The sequence below is a fragment of the Alosa sapidissima genome, chromosome 15 (assembly GCF_018492685.1).
Source record: "Alosa sapidissima isolate fAloSap1 chromosome 15, fAloSap1.pri, whole genome shotgun sequence".
Lineage (NCBI taxonomy): Eukaryota > Metazoa > Chordata > Actinopteri > Clupeiformes > Clupeidae > Alosa > Alosa sapidissima.
Genome location: NC_055971.1, coordinates 14,661,769 through 14,679,088, shown reverse-complemented (window position 1 = coordinate 14,679,088; position 17,320 = coordinate 14,661,769). Strand labels below are relative to the sequence as shown.

Here is a 17,320-nt window from a genome sequence, read left to right as displayed (position 1 = left end):
ACTCATTTGTCTGTTTGCGTCGTACATCGTGACGGCTAATTAGCGAGACCCATAAAGGCCAGTGCATGTTAGCTTTGAAGAGAATGATCACTCTTTCTTTCTCTTCTCTCTCTCTCTATCTCTCTGTCTTTCTCATACCACACTCTGGAATGATTGTTCTGATTATTTATGGGAATGTTTGCTTCCTTCAGCTGCCTTTATTCTTGAGAGTTCATGTTTTTTTTTTTCTCCCATCAGAAACTTTCTGTTGCCAGAATAATAATTTGTTTTCCAATTTTCCTTGACTTGAGTAAAATAAGTAGCATGAGCAATAAGTAGCATGAGCAACAACTAGCCCCATTAGACTAGACTGACATAGGATATGGCGTATGATTTTATTACATGTAAAGCCATGTCAGAATGCAGCACAAGAGTTTGTGTATTTGCCCCTCAATATTGTGATCCTCCTTTGCTTTGGTCTTGGTGTTGGTTGCGATGTATTCATTCTGAATACAGTTTATTTGTTATCGTTTTCTCATCATAGTACACTTGAGGACGCTGTCATTCTACTGTGTCTCTGTACTGTCCATGTGAATTCCTTAACTGGAAGACATCAGTGGTTATTGCCGACACGTTCAACTTTTGCCAAGGAGTAAGATTTGACGGGCTGCACTGTTAAAACAGACTTTGTGTTTAATGAAGTTGACGCTTAGTTGAAATGTGAATGCCGGTGACAGTTCTAATTGGTAGATGTAACCACCAAATTGTCCTGACAACTCAATCTCTTTCTCTGTTCCTGTCTCTCTGTTTCTTTCTCTCTTGCTCCTGTGTGTTTTGTTCATCTGCGGGTCACTCTTCGCAGATCAAACACAGAAGGGAATTTTTTTCGCTCTTTTTTTTTCCCCTGCAATACATTTTTTCATCAGCTTGGTATCATGTCATAGCCCGAACAACAGTTCTCCATGCTTGCAAACATAGTCAGTGGGGTTGGTAAGGTTCTAACAGACTTGTGGTGTGTGACTAGTATATATCGCATTAGGTTTTGGTTTAAAAAAAAAAAAAATAACAGGGATGCTAGGCTGTTTTTTTTTTTTTTTTCTTCTTCTTCTTCTTCTTCTTCTTCTTTTTTTGTTTTCTTGTTGGGGAGTTTGCATGCTCTGTAAATTACAGGAGAAAAGCCAGACAGTGAAAAGCCTTTGATGAGAAGCCTATGCCTGAGTCCTCGTCATCTCCGAAGAAATCTTGAGGCGCCCCCGCACAAAGTGGGAGCGAGTGTTCTCAGAACTCGGCAAACAATGCGAGCGTTTTTCCAGTGCGAGTAAACAAGGCAAGCGACCAGCTCATGCGAGCGGATCATTAGAGAGGCAAACTGAATTGCATTATGGGTAAGAACCCACACCCATCCACCCCCCCCCAGTCACACCATGCTCAGCATCCCTCTACTTCAGTCACCGCCGGCAGCCCATGACCCCTAATGGTCCCCGCACCGTAAACAAAAATCTATCGATCGGAAGCGTCGCACACTTTTAATTAAGTGTTTCTCTTTATCCCACTGTTGCTTGGAACTGATTCCTTCACGCTTTGAAAAGGAGCAAGGATGGCAGGTGGCTGTGCTTTTATCCCTGTGTGTGTGTGTGTGTGCATGTATGTGTGTGTGTGTGTGTGTGTGTGTGTGGAGAGAGGGTTGTCAGGCACCACTGTCTAGGTGATATCAAATGCTTCTTTGAACCTGTGTCTATTAGCCATGTGTTCAAGGAAGCTCCGGCGTCCGAGACATTATACAGCGTTTAGTGTGCGACAGGACTCCAGGTAACGAGAGAGCGAGAGAGCGCTGGACTTGTGGGTCATTACTTATCGAGCTCCACTGCCATCAGTGGGACTCATTAGGCACAAAGCTGACATATGCCACAACCAGGAGGCAACTGAAGAGTCATTTACAAAGGCCCAGATCAGAGTAGCCATGTCAGACAGTCCATTTGTCTCTCTCTCTCTCTTTCTCTCTCTCTCTCTCTCTCTCTCTCTCTCTCTCTCTCTCTCCCTTTCTCTCACTCTCTCTCTCACTTCCTCTTCAGTCCCAGCCCATTGCCGGTGTTCTTGCGTTGGATGTTTGAAGCAGCCTCTCCGCTTTGCCCACAGTCACGAGGATAAATTGCTTCGTGCAGCTCTGCCCCTTTGCACCGCACAAGCACTAATCTTGCCACAATTTTTTAATCAACAGACTTTGATATCGATGATCAGAAGGCAATCGCCTCTTGAGGAGAGGAGCAAAAAAACAGTGAATGACTCCTGTTTCATGGATTCACTTTCACTTCAACCACCCCACCCCATCCCCCCCTCCACCACAACACACCACACCACCCTACCCACCTCTTGTCTCTGTCTATCTCTCTCTGTTTCTTTACACTCCTTCCTCCACCCACCTCCATTCCCCCCATCAATTTCCACTCTGGCGTCTGCCTCTTTTATGCCTAATGCTTTTTAACTGCTGTCATAGGCAGCGAGGTCACCGTTCCGCCATGAGTCACCTCAATTATTACACAACAATTTCCACTGCGCCAACAGAAGGAGAAAGATAAGTTATGCTCCAAAAAGTCTCTTGTAACATCAATGGCCGGGGAAATGAAATACCTGTACAGTATATCAAATGAGGAGGAAGCGTTCGACACCCATTGCCACCACTTTCACATTTTTTTTTTATATTATTTTTTATTTCTCCTATCTCTTTTTCTCTCTTTCTCTCTCTCTCTCTCTCCTCTCTGTCTGTCTCTCGCTTTTCTAATCCAAGTATTTTCTGCTTGACTGCATGGGCCACCATATATTAGCAAGATTTAGGGGCAGTTAGAAATGAAAGCTGTCTGCTATTGCTACTGTGTGCTGTATGCGGACTGACAATTTATCAGCTGCTGCGAAGCTTTGCATACTCTTCTGGGATGAATACGACCCAAGGTGGAGCCTAGACATGATTGAATTACAACTTCTGAGCGTGGAGAGCAAATGGCTCCCTGGCCACATCACCAAGCTGATTACATTTCAGCTCTATGATTGGTGTAGCAACACGTTTGAGCTGCCGAGACCTACACCACATCGAACCAGAAGCAGAGAAGCACAGGACCAAAGTCAAAGATCAAAAATCCTTTTTCACTACAGTTCTGTCAATAGCTCTGTCTAATGAACAAATTCATAATGAATCATTATACTCCGTACATTGAGCCATGATCTCCGCCAAGGATGTAGTGTTTTTTAGGTGGTGTTTGTTTTATTTGTCTGCAAGATTATGCTAAAACGGATAATGGACGTGTGTAACATTTGCCAAGGAAGCACCCATGAAATGTTGGAACTGATATGAATCACGGGGCAGATCCACAAATTATTTAGCATTTCATTTTTAACATTGCAAGATCTTGGTAGAGGTCTGTACTTCTCAAGTGCTCCTCTAGTTGCAGCGGTAGATGTGTAGCGAAGTCTGGCTCGATCTTGTACCGTCCTTAACAGAAGATGACCACAAAGGGCTCTAATAGTCCAAGAGCATTAGCTCAAAATTGAGTCAAACCCGGAACAAATTAGTAACAAGCTGAATTTTTCAGGATATGTTCAGAATACCTTTAGGAATAACATACTAAAAGTCCCCGTGAATCCCCCTTGTGCTTTCTGAGATATTCAAGATGGCATCCAAAATTGCCGCTATTACAGTAAGGAGGTAGCCATGCTGTTGGAGGTGCAAACAAACGCTGCATTGCCATTGAGATAACATAGTAAAGAACCAAAAATCCGATTGTTTGTACCTCCAAATGGTCGGTGACGTACATTTGTGACACGAGTTTGTGTGAAAGAATAACAACCATTTTCAGAGCTGTGAATGCAAATAAAGATGTTTTAGACATGCCATTTTTCATAAAAATTTTAAAAAAGATGAAAATGCTTCTTTTACTGATTCCATGTTTCTACCACGTTGTCTTGCAACCTTTTGGCATGTAGCAGTGTCCTTTTCAGTCAGAACAAACACATTGGTCAAGAGAAAATCAACATGAATTCAATATTTGCCAGGGGTATGAATAATTTTGTTCTTAACTGTATACAGTATATGATGTTTTAACCATGTTGACCACGTTAACTAGTTGAACGACATTGAGTTGCATCTACTGGTAAAAGACGTTATGGATGCCTATTTTCTCTGTTTCTCGTCTACTCTCGCTACTATTGTGGTAGATATCTAACCAGCTCGCCTAGATCCAGGAGCATCATTATATGCCTTTCAATGGCACCCTAATGGGATATTTCAAAAGAGGCACGAGGACATCTCCTGAGAGGGAGTAAATTAATCCGCTGAGCCTCGGCAGAGCGCTGAAGGGCAGGAGGTCTTCCTCTCCACCAGCCAGTGCCTTTCTCCTCGCCTTGAAGCACCCCATGCCTCGTATGGATCCGCTTCAGAATGGTTTGATCCAGACTGTTTAATCTCCACCCCCTCCCATACTCTCTCTCTCTCTCTCTCTCTCTCTCTGTCTCTCACTCACTCACTCACTCACTCACTTACACACTCATACACACACACACACACACACACACACACCAAACACACACACTCACACACACACACACACACACACACACACACACACACACACCAATACTGCTTTTTTTACCCCATCCATCTTCCTCGTCAGACGACATGTGACTCGCGGAGATTGGACAGTAAAACCCCAAGGTGTGGATTCGTTAAGGGGCTGAGGTCTGGAGAATTCCGGCCGGCCCTTTGTTCATCCATGCCAAACATGTGGTGTGGAACATCGGATCCCCCGCCGAGTATTCCGTCGGCAGATGTGAGCGGATGTCCGGTGGAAGGCTTGGGTTAATGTATTTACTGGCCGTGTATACCAGGCTTGGCATGACCCCAGGTATTGGATTAGCATGGTAGAAAATGAGAGCAGTCCTATATGAAACTTCCTCCACAGCCTGAGCAGGAGGCCTCCTCCTCCTCCTCCTTGTCCTCCTCCTCTCAGTCGCCCCTTAATTTCCGAAACGTCCAAATGCCCCATTGACTCAGGAACCTCTTTCATCACCTGGCTTAAGTGTACATTATGTCTGTGCCGTCCTGATGGAAGCCATTTGCTTAAATAAGTAGATGACAGAGCAGGATTATAATACACGATATCGACGCTGACACTTTCGCAATTTATTCCCTCGACGGATGCAGTGTGATAGCCCACAGGCAGGGGGGGTAGCGGGCGACGACGGCGATGGCGGTGTTATTTCTCACCTAATAAACATGCCGGATGCAGCTGGAGTTGTCTGTTGGTTGAATGCGCCGGGATATGGAAACGGCGGCACCACGGGGACAGGTCCGCCGCTGAACCGCGGTAAATGAGGTGCCATACTCGTCCCATAGGGTCCGACGGCACCGCATCCATCAGTCTGTCAGCCCGTGTCGCTTCCGCGTCACGCCTCCTGTGAAATGACCTGTCAGCCCGCGAAATTTATTTGTTCTTATCTCAGCGGCGAGACTGTAATACGGAGGACACAGGGACTTAAATCATCAGCGCAAAAAGGGGTCCGGAGTGGCTTACCTTGCACACCCACCCTTCCACGGACACGGCATGTAAATGAGGTCACCTAGTTTCATCCACCTTAACCTGGGTCTCTGTGAGTGTCTGTGTGTGTGCTGGTATGTATTTGGGGACACGTTGGGCTTTATTTTTGGCTTTTTTTTTTTCAAGAAACATGCAAGCGCAGCTAAATTAACTCAGGAGTGATTTACACCATATCTCAGTGTTATTATATTTTTGCTTCGAGTGAATGTCAAGGTGGATGTGAATATGTTTCATCACGCCTCGCTTCTTCAGAAATGTACTCGAAGCTTGGTGCAGCGCGACAAATTAGAGAAAGTTATTAACGAGGAACTTCATTGATTTTTGTGTGTGGAAGGATTGTTTCTTCCCATCAGTCAGCCGATGCAGAGCAACCTGTTAGTTCGGTTTATCTCGCATCAGCCCCCACTCAACAATTCTGCTCTCAAATTACTTTACAGTCCAACAGGCAAGTGTGAATAAAGCTCTGAATTAAAGCAGGGGGGGGAATACACATACACACACACACACACACACACACACACACTCTAACAGGCACTCTGTGTGCTCCCACTCTTTTAAATGGCGAGCACAAGTTTTCCCCCTGGCCATTTTTTCCGGTATTGATTAATAACAGTGCTTAAGGCTCTCCACGCCGGTGCTGGGCACTTGCCGGGCCCCTGGCGTTTGCCGGCCATTATCTCGTTCCCGAGAGAACGTATTGTGGTCTGGCCACATTTTTTATTTTTATTTTTTGTTCCGTGGGGCGCGGCATCGGAGGAGAGCCTAATCTATTCATCACGCTCTGGGATCCTACTCGACCGCTGTAGCCGTACGCTTATCGAGTCGTGGCAGGCCTGCCGTTGTTGGACGGAGGTGGCGGTGGTGGGATACGGATGGCAGGTGCTGAGGCCTCGTGCCGATTCATACCTTTATTTACACGATGGCCTCTGGGACTGCCGCAAACTCGGTCTTTCCCTCTCTCTCTCTTTCTCTCTCTCTCTCTCTCTCTCTCACATTTTATTTGTGTGTATTTTTTTTTTTTAGCTTTGCCCAGACGTGTCATGCAGTTCTGCCCATGCAACAAATTCAAATTTCAAGGGAGGGGGGGGGTGGGGGTGGTGTGTGGATGGGGGGGCCTATTGTGGTGGTGTGGGGAGGAAGAAAAAAGGCGCCAGCCCTGGCTCTTGGCGTCACACCGAGGGGGGAATTCATCTCTTGCCAGTGGAACTTATGGGCCATCTATATATTTCACTCTGAATTCATTGCTGCTAAAGTGTGTCGAGGCGCATGCCAGGGGCGCAGCGCGAATGTAATGCATTGTGCCGCATCCAATGATGCTCGAGCTGCCAAGACATTGTGCCACTGCCGCTGAAGACGAGGAGATTGTTCTGTAAAGTTGCATTAAGAGTTGGTAACTCTGTGAAAAATCGCTCCCCTTTCCCTGGTTTAAGCACCATGTGACAAGAGGAGGGATTTTTGGATTATGAATATCTTTGAGCCTGACGGCATCTCATTTGTGGTGAATTGTGAGCGGAGAGATATTTTGAAGTCTTAAGGAATGAGTCCATCTGTTTGATTCATTGTGTCGCTCTCTCCACGCAGGCCCGGTGAGCCCCGGTAAATAAGCAATTGTGGCACAACATTCCAGCTCATAGCTCTTGTTGTGCTAATGCAGACATTGTATACGGCCTCAATGGTATGAGTAATTGTGGACGCGCGCGTAACGCGTCCGTTTTCTCAGTTGCCACTGAACAGCCGACGGTTTTGGGAAATAATAGAATGGCGTCTCCATTCTTTGCCGTTGCTTTCCACTCATTTGGCCCCTGCCGGCGTGATTTGTTTTCGTGTGCACGGCACATAGAGCCGGAGGAACTCTCCCACTTGCATGCCAAGCCAATGTTTCTATGGCAACGCAGCAGCACTCACAGCAGCGGCAGCAGCCGTTGCTCTTGGACTGGGAAGACATCAAGGATGCTCGGGTCCCAAAATAAAAACTAAACTCTCTTCCCCTCTCTAACACCCCCTCCACCCAACCCAACAACCCCCCCACCCCCCGCCCCCCCCGTCCCAGATCCAAACCTCCTTCCAAAAAACCTTCTCTGAGGGTCAGCCTGTCTCAAGTGGTCATTACCCAATGTCCTTTTTTTGTATATGTATTTTATTTTCCGTGCAAGTCAGCATCTTCAGAACTCGACTCCCAGTAGGTCACCGTGTGTGTGCCGTGTGCTGGCTGGACTAAACTGTCCTGAGTGTGTCACGGCAGGCAGCCCAGCACCACTCCGCAGTTCCGTCCAGCAGGAATGGCTCTGTCATTGATCTCCCCTGCCCAAAACCACCACCGCTGCCACGCCACCGTGATGCTCACCAGTGTGCCCTCCCGTCTGAGCCCTGGGCTGCCCGGCCGGAGCGCATGCTTAATTGACTCTTGGGCGAAATCCCGTCAATCTGGACAGAGGAAAAACGGTGGGTCTGCGGGGTCCTGTGGAGGGGAGACAAATCCCCCCCAGAAATCAGTGACATGGGCCATTGATCTCGGCCAGTGAGAAAGTCAGAGCAGAGCTAGAGAGAGAGAAGAAAGATAGAAGAGTGGAGATCCTGCAGAGGTTTAGACCTCCACCTACCATGCAACAGAAACTGTGCTGTTGACTGCAATGGCACTCTGTTCTTGTTTGGTTTGTGGGTGCATACTGTAGCAGGTTCATTTAGTGTAATGTTCAGAGGAAAGCTCGACAGATACTGCTCTGAAAATGTGAATGATTCAAACACATCCCGTCACAGATTTGTATCCCTGTTTAGCACCTGCAATTGTGTATATAGTTTATGTTTTGACAGCCCCCCCCCCCTCTCTGTATGTGTGTTTGTTTGTGTGTGTGTGTGTGTGTGTGTGTGTGTGTGTTGATGTGACTCTGTGTGTGTGCTTGTTCATTTGAATGTGTATGTGTGTGTGTGTGTGTGTGTGTGTGTGTGTTCATGTTTGTCTATGTGTGTGTTCCTTTGTGTGTGTGTGTTGATGTAACTGTGTGCATGTGTATATGTTCATATGAATGTGTTTTTTTATTGTGTGTGTGTGTGTGTTTGTCCTATTTTTGTCCCTTATAGCTGGGAGGTTATGCGCTTCCTGCTGTCCAACCTACGCTGGTGGATGGACGAGTATCAGTTTGACGGCTTCAGGTTTGACGGCGTGACCTCTATGCTTTATCACCACCACGGCATTGGTGAGTCCCTTTTATCGCCGCCATAAGCTGTTATGCCCCACTGTAGCGTTAGCCTCATAACCTCAGCAAGTTTCAAGGATTTCTTTTTTTTATGGGGACTTTTAATGCATTTCAGGATGGAAGGAGAGAGAGAGAGATAGAGAGACAGAGAGAGAGAGAGCCATACTGAGAGCTTGAACAGCGTGAGCTTCTTGTAACAAAATTAGCTCATGTCAGTCATGCATAGAAATAATTATGTAAATTGCTTATGTATAGCTGGGGTGTCTAATAAAAGTTCGGGGAACACAGCAAGCTTTCAAGCAGGCAAGTAATTAACAAGCCGGTCAAATGCAGCTGCCTTAATTCTGCTTGACTTTTGACCAAAACGTCTTTGAATCTCTGTGTGTGTGTGTGTGTGTGTGTGTGTGTGTGTGTGTGTGTGTGTGTGTGTGTGTGTGTGTTTGTGTGTGTGTTTGTGTGTGCACACATGTGTGCATGTAATTGTTTGTATGTGTGTGTGTGTGTGTGTGTGTGTGAGTTTTGCTTGTTTCTGTGGCTGTATGAATGTGTGTCACGAATACATTATCTTGCAGGCACATATCTGTGTAAGAGGCCTCGTCGTGTCTGTTGGTGGGATTCCTGTTATTCTCCATAATTTTCACAGACGCTGTGTTTGTGTGTTTGTTTGTTCGTCTCATTTCCGTGCCGCAGGCGTGGGTTTCTCTGGGGACTACTCGGAGTACTTTGGTCTGCAGGTGGATGAGGACTCCCTGGTCTACCTGATGCTTGCCAACCATATGCTGCACACTCTCTTTGAGGACTGCATCACCATAGCGGAGGTAATCTCGTCTTTATCCAGGCAGAGATCCATCGCATTGTTTACGTCCGTCCCAGTCACGCATGTTCTGCTGCGATAGGAGCCGGAGCGGAGCTGGCCAGGTTCTGGGTCGGATTTGGGCCAGAGCTGGACTGGAACGTGGGACATATAGGCTGTGCATACAACGTACACGGTGTAGAACTTCTGCTCTCATACTCTTCATGAATAAACACACACACACACACACACACACACACACACACACACACACATACACACAAACATACAGAGAGGGAGGGAGAGCACCTTCAAACTCCCTCTCCCACTGACATGCAGCAGATGTTTATTGTAGTAGGGATGGAGGGGAGTCTCTGCTTTTATGGTTATTTGTTTTTGAATGTGTTGTATTCAATGACTCTATGTGGGTCTATCTCTGTTTGTGCTCTCATATGAAGGAACACACACACACACACACACACACACACACACACACACACACACACACACACACACACACACACACACACACAAACATACTCCAACTTACTTAGAATCCGACACACCCAAGCAAACTGCAATGGTGACAACTATGGCTCCTAGTTGTACCACCGTAAAGGCGAATTAACCTCTACAGCCACACGCACACAATACATTCAATTACTCCAGCGTGACACTGTCTCCAACCATGATTAATGAAAGCACTTACTGTCCTCGTTACTATTTCCCTCCTAGCCTGGTAATTAATGAACAACATTCGGGCCTAATGGCATTTTGCTGTTGTTTGGATATGTGTTTCCTTAAATGGGATTTTTTTTTCCTGTCCTCCCTCTGTCTCTCTTTCTTTCTCTCTCTCTATGTCTCTCTCTCTTTCTTTTATTCCTGGCAGAACTGTATGACACACTATAGGTGGTGATGTCATTGACGCCCCACTTGTAAATACAGTGCAGGGGTTGGGGGGGTTCCTTGGCTCCTCTAGGGTTGGCGGTGCGTTCATTACACTGCCTCAGACCAAGGAGAGGCCAGGGTCACTTTGCCCTGAGTGAATGAATGCAGTCCTGTGCATTTGCAGCCCTTTGCCTGAGCCAGTGGGCATGTTTTGTTTTTCTATCCGAGCCAGCCTGCTCTTCAGGAAAAAACTACAGTGTGTTTATGCACTCTCAAGGGTCTGTGATCAGCGGGTTGCTGGAGGTGTTTGATTGTATGAAGTACACATGAAGCTGTGATGCCTCCAGGATCACAGATATGCCCTCAAGAGGTGTGTGTAGTTTTATCTTTACTGAGACAAGAATGGAATGCAATCCTATTTTGATGTACTGTAAACACAAGTGGTTGCAGTCTCATAGTCAAAAGCATGAGCGGTATGTGGTAGCTCGTACACTAGACACAAAAATGGTATGCCACTGTATTTACAAAGAAATGTTAGTGGTTGCATTGACATGAGACATGGAGCTTGTGTGTGTGTGTGTGTGTGTGTGTGTGTGTGTGTGTGTGTGTGTGTGTGTGTGTGTGTGTGTGTGTGTGTGTGTGTGTTTATTCCCCTGGGAGCACTCAACTGTAACATTTCCCTTCTGGTGGCCAGGAGATTCTCCCAGTCGTAGCTGTCAAAACACACATACACACACACACACACACACACACACTGTGCACCTCTTTCTACTGCCCAAGATGATTGTCCTTGTGGCAGTGAAGAGATCTGGTCAAGTCGTTTAATAATAGAGGATCGAGCTGGATGGCCCCCGAGGTCAGCTCCAGCCAGTATGTGAGAAAGTCTGCTTCTGCTGCTGCTGTGTGTGTGTGTGTGTGTGTGTGTGTGTTGAACCCTCAACTCTACCCTCTCCCTGGAGCAAGCGTCATCATCAGACACGACGGACAGCAAAAAGCGAGAGTGTGCGTGTGCGTGTGCATGTACCTTTGTGTGTGTGTGTGTGTGTGTGTGTTTGTGCGTGTTACTTATCTTATTAAATGTTGGTTGACTGTTCTCTCTCTAGGATGTGTCCGGGATGCCAGCCCTTTGCCGTCCGGTGACTGAGGGAGGCTGCGGGTTTGACTATCGTCTCGCCATGGCCATCCCAGACAAATGGATCCAGGTAGGCCCGCCCTTTCTTTTACCGTAATTTCACAGCTATTATCCGCGGTTTACACATTGATTTTCTGTAGCCCTGTACTTAATACCCAGGGGCAGCATATGATTTCTTTTGCACCAGCCACAATCCATAATACTACACTGCTCGTCTGCTTGAAAGCCCTTTTGTGCTCAGGCATAGTGACACTGGACATGGGCATGGATGATGTGGTACATAGTTGGGAAATGGTGGTACTTTTCACACGGCCATTCACATAAACATACACAGTTTCTGTCTCTTTCTCTTTCTCTTCCATTTCCTACATATATATGCCCAGTAATAAACACATTAAAGTGGTCATAGTTAGCATACTCTCCATGCTTGCCATAATGAATTGGAATGAGGGTCGTAATGCAAAACTCAGTGAGTGAATTCATGGAGCGTGATATTTTCAGCCCGTGTCTCCAAGCATGGTATCAGGCGTTCCCCAACTTTCTGTTTTGCCTGCTAACAAGCTGTCACCTTCTTTGCTTTGCTTTCTGACAGTTTCCTTTATAGCGGGAGGCTTCCTTAGATGGTTGTTATTGTCTTATTTGGCCCTAGCATGATTGTCTCACAAAGGAAAGAAAAAAGCAGATGTCTCTCTCTCTCTCTCTCTCTCTCTCTCTCTCTCTCTCTCTCTCTCTCTCATCTCTCTCCTCTCTCTCTCCTCTCTCTCTCTCTTTCTTTCTCTCCTTTCCTTTCCTCCTCTCTCTCTCTCTCCCTCTCTTTCTCTCTCTCTTGCTTTGCTCAGCTCTCCTCTCCTCCCCTGCTCTAAACCCAGTGATGTCATGCATTAGTTCCACCTCTTGGTTCAGCAATTGAGGTAATTAGCCAATCCAGATGGCTGAAGTAAAATACAGTGGGGGGAGTTTGGACTAGCAGGACCCGGGCTACTCTCCTCTGGCTTCAAAAATAAAATAAAAGTAATTAGTGGAGCAGCAGTGCACCTGAGCAAAGGGGCTGCACTGCAGTGACCCTTCCTGCTATTCCAGATGTGAGGTGCACACTAATCCGACTAAAGATCTCCGTTCATCCACTGACCCTCCAGCACCCTTCCACCCTCTCGGCTCCCCTCCTCATCCATGGCCCGGTGTGGTGAACTGTCAGGGAGGCGCCTGCTTGATCAATGGAGCACCTTCGAATCAGAGGCAAGCAGCGGGTCTAATAATGTGTAAGGGACCGGGGGGGGGTGTTGAGGTGTCCAATACCTGACAGTCCACTCAATCACCTTAAGCTGTGGAATGTTCTGGCAAATACCACCCCCTCCCTCCCATCCCCACCCCAAGAAAGAAAAAAACACATGTTCAGGCAGTAATTGTTGGCATGCCCATACTGAAGAGCTGTGTTCTCCACCGGGAGTGTGAGGGTTTGTACATACAGAGGCAGGGTGAGGCCTGCAATTGTGTGTGTGTGTGTGTGTGTGTGTGTGTGTGTGTGTGTGTGTGAGTGTGTGAGTGTGTGTTATGCGTGTGCGTGTGTGTGTGTGTGTGTGTTGTGAGTGTGCGTGTGTTTGTGTGTGTGTTTGTGTGTGCGTGTGTGTGTGTGTTTGTGTGTGTTTGCCAGAGAAGCTTGGGGTGTAAGCAAACGCTCAGAGATGCGCTTACCGCATGATGAATTCAGAAGCCACGGGGGGCCACTGCAAAGGAATGCTCACAGCCACCCTCCTCCTCTCGGCCCAGCAATCTGTCTGCTTACATAGGTGTAACATTTACCACAAAAAAAGAAAAGAAAAATTAATAACTTTTTCACTTTTTTTTTATTTTTCCTTGGAGTATATCAGACCACCTTTGTTTCCAGGAGCTTTAAAGATTTTCTGTTCATCTTTGTAAGCAGAAATTTAAAACATCGCACAGTGCAGTCGTCGCTAGTGTTGAATTAGGTAGGTGTGCTTCATTTAGCCGATGTATTGATCTGTCTTTTGATGGTTACACAGGGGCTTTTTTGCAGTTAGTATTCAATGGAGCATGCTTCATTAGAAGTGTTCTGTGGGTATTTTCTTTAATCATTTTGTATTTTCAGAGTTTCACTTCAAACAGTCTCGCACTGCTCGGCTGTTAATGTGCCTATGCATATTCATGGAGGAAAAAAAGAACGATCCAGCCTGCTTTTCAAAAGCTGTGAGAAAACACACACACACACACACACACACACTTTCATGGCCAGACTATGTTATTCTTTCCCAGATAACCGTTTCCTGCTTTTTAAATTAAGCAGTTAAACTTTTTTCATATTTCTTTCAGGGAACTTGCCACCACCAACAACTACTTTTCACATTGTTTTGTAGTGTCAGGGCACTGTGAAGTTTCTAGAAGACTAAATCTGCAGTGGTAGTGAGTTGGCAAAGAACGGGGTGCTGTCCTTCAGTACCATATGCGTTTTAATGAGGAGAAATTGTGCCCTATGCCGCTCAGATGCTATACTTAACAAAAGCCACAATGAAATGCTTTTTCTCTCTCTCTCTCTCTCTCTCTCTCTCTCTCTCTCTCTCTCTCTCTCTCTCTCTCTCTTCTTTCTTTTCCTCTCTCTCTCTCTGCCTCTCTGCCTTTCTCTTTATCTATCTATCTATCTATCTATCTATCTATCTATCTATCTATCTTTCTATCTATCTCTCTATATCTTACTTTATACTGTAGCTTTTACCATATAAAAGCATATGCAGAAAAGCACGTCATATGTTATTGTACACACCCTCTTTTTCTCCGACCCCCTCCTGTTCTGTTCTTTTCTTCTCTCCGCTCCCTCTCAGCCTCACGCCTGCCCACCATTTCTAAATGTACCAAATGTGAAGAGGCCATGTAATGGGTTAGTATTTAACTGGGCAGCAATTGAATTAATGGAACAGTCCATTTTTTTTTTTTTGTTCTTTTATTTATTTTATTTTTTATTTTCCCCGAGCTCTCCCGTTCCGAACCTTCTCCCATCTACATTTAAGTGCTTCTTGCCAGGATTAGTAATTATGAGCATCTATAATGGGCTACCTGAATTAGCCCCAGGTCTTGCTGTAAAAAGGGACTAATACTACTTTACAAGCCTTTCCCCTCTACTTTTTTCACTTTTCCTTATAAGCCAAAGGCCACTTTTCCTCATGTTCATTTATCCAGCCGCTTTTTGCCATGTTCATTAATCTGAGGCCATACCAGTGAAATTCTTTTTTTTTTAATCACCATTCCTCAATGATGCAAAGATCTCTTCTTTGTTGTTTGAAAGTATTTTTTATACATTTTCAAAAATTTGGTACTGTTGCAGTACTTTTGGTGAACTGTACCTGTACTCTTGCAGTTCCTTGGAGGTGCAATTCTAGTTTTTTTTCTGCTTTTCTGTTCACCTCGCAGTATGCACTAACTTTTCGTTTCCTATAGCGCTGTAAATTATGGATGAAAGTCGGGCTATGTGTGCCAACTTTAGTGTTGTCATTTGCATATGCTGGTCCAAGGTCAAAACTCTGTGCGTTTGATTTCCTATGGATTGAGAGAGGGAGAGAGACAAAGAGAGAAAAAGAGAGGGGAGTGTGTGCAGAGTAAGACTAGAGCAAAGAAAAGATAAAGAGAGAGAGAGAGAGAGAGAGAGAGAGAGAGAGGCAATGCTGAGGGAATGAGAGAGAGGACCAGGGAGAGAGGGAGATGCAGGCCAGTGTATAAGCCCTAGCCCTGACCTTTCTCCTCCCCTCCTGGAGCATTCTGGAAGTCTAGGTCAGTCCGACACTCTCCTGACCCCACAGCTCGACACCGACCTGGAAGTGTGTTTGTGCAGCTCCATTCGCATTGATTTCTTGTTCCCCTCCTCTCTCTCCACCCACAAGCCTGCAATTTTCACCTGGGTGGCCACATACATTCAGCTCCTCCACAAAGACGAACTCCAGAGCTTCTTCGTGTGTGTGTGTGTGTGTGTGTGTGTGTGTGTGTGTGTGTGTCTGGTGTGGACCCACGCCTAAACTGCTGTGTGCACAGTATTTTCAAAGTCTCACTGATGTGCATGTTTATAAAGTCTCAACACAGTTTGTAATGCTTTCCCTGATTATAAATGATGGATGCGGAGCAGAATTCTTAATAGATAATATGTACTATTTGCAATGGACTATTGCACTTATTTTGACGTTGTTTCATCAGTATAACTCAGTAATGGCTAAAAGCATGCCCATGCTTAGTTCTTTTCGAATACAAAACTGCACTGAATAGACAAACATGTATAATGTAATTTCGTTACACTGCACCATTGTACCATTTCTTTTCTTGAAAAAAGGAATTGACTACACTTCTCACCATCACCCTTTTATATTATAAGAGAAAAAGATGCTGCAGCGGTGGCCTTTTGTGCTGTGGTCACTCAGAGTGTTTTTGTATGTGTTTGTGTGTGTGTGTGTGCATGTGCGTATGTGTGTGTGTGTGCGCTGCTCTCATCCCTCACGCTGGGAAACCTCCGTGCATCGTTAATCAACCCCGCCTGCCCAGTCGGACACTGCCAGCCCCTACCTTGTGCCGGCCGCACCGGGCTCTGTGCGCAGGGCGGATCCGCAGACTTTGCCCGCGCTGACCCTCCCGCTTTGGCCTCGCTTCACTGGTCAAGCGTCTCGCCAATCGAACCACCCCCCAATCACCCCTCACCCCCTCTGGTGCCCAGGATGTCTCTGCTGCACTCTCTGCCCGCCTTTCCGGCACATTCCACCAGAGAACGGGTTCTCGTCTGGTAGCCCTTTGTTTGTTTGTTTGTTTGTTTGTTTGTTTGTTTGTGTGTGTGTGTTTGTATTTGTCTGTTTGGAGGTGGTGTTGCTCTGTTTGTATGGGGGGGGGGGGGGGTTTGCATTCATTTTTCACAGAACACCGCTTCGGATGCAATATGTGTTTGATTCTGTTACAGTATCCTTGTCAAGTTTTAGACAAGCAGAAATTTGTTGGGTTTGACATTTCAAATCGTAGTCTGTTTATTCAGGGGTGGCATAACTTGAACTTGTGTGGTGGACCGTAATGCTTGGCCATGCTGTGAGGCCATCTAGGGATATGTGAGTGTGTGTATGGTGTGGTTGTGTTTATTTGTGTGTGTGTTTGTGTGTGTACGAGGGTGGTCGTTTTTTTTTCTTCACTGGATGGCACAGCCTCCACACAGCTTGTCAAATGGTGAGCTGGCCGTCCATTACGCCAAACTCCCTGGACTGGGCTGCTCTCGGCTTCTGATGCCACCCCCCCCCCCCACACACACACACACATACACACACACACACACACACACACACACACACACTTCTCCCATCTGTTTAAAAGTCCTCATGTCAAGTACTGTTAGAGCTGCAAGAATATGGTCAGAGACGACCGCCAGCAGAGGGCTGAGGACAGGCGCGGAAAGTGACCTCCTGATCAGCCGTCTAGCCTGTAAGCTGGGGGTTTTGACGTCTTGTCACTTTAGAGCGGTAGAGGAAGGGCCCGTTTTCTTCAGTCCCTTCTGTTTCTGTGGCTCTGGTCTCCCCTGTGGCGGGCCACTGCTAGTGCATGTTGATGTGGATGTGGATTTAATTCCACTGCCCTTGACTTGACGTGACTGATTACTATGAGTTGTTTGTCGTCTGTGTGTGTACATGGACAATCCCTGTGTGTGTGTGTGTGTGTGTGTGTGTGTGTCTGTGTGCGCGCGTGTCTGTGTGTGTGTGTGTGTGTGTGTGTGTGTGTGTGT

The 17,320-nt window shown here is 46.3% G+C and overlaps 1 protein-coding gene across 1 annotated transcript in view; it reads left to right on the top strand.

The window, feature by feature from the left end:
• The window catches only part of gbe1b (glucan (1,4-alpha-), branching enzyme 1b), a 99,163-nt gene that overhangs the window by 33,991 nt on the left and 47,852 nt on the right, over positions 1-17,320 (top strand). The window contains exons 8-10 of the mRNA XM_042063702.1: positions 8,643-8,758; positions 9,449-9,576; positions 11,543-11,641. Of these exons, the coding sequence (XP_041919636.1) occupies positions 8,643-8,758; positions 9,449-9,576; positions 11,543-11,641 (343 nt within the window). The remainder of the gene's footprint in view (positions 1-8,642; positions 8,759-9,448; positions 9,577-11,542; positions 11,642-17,320) is intronic.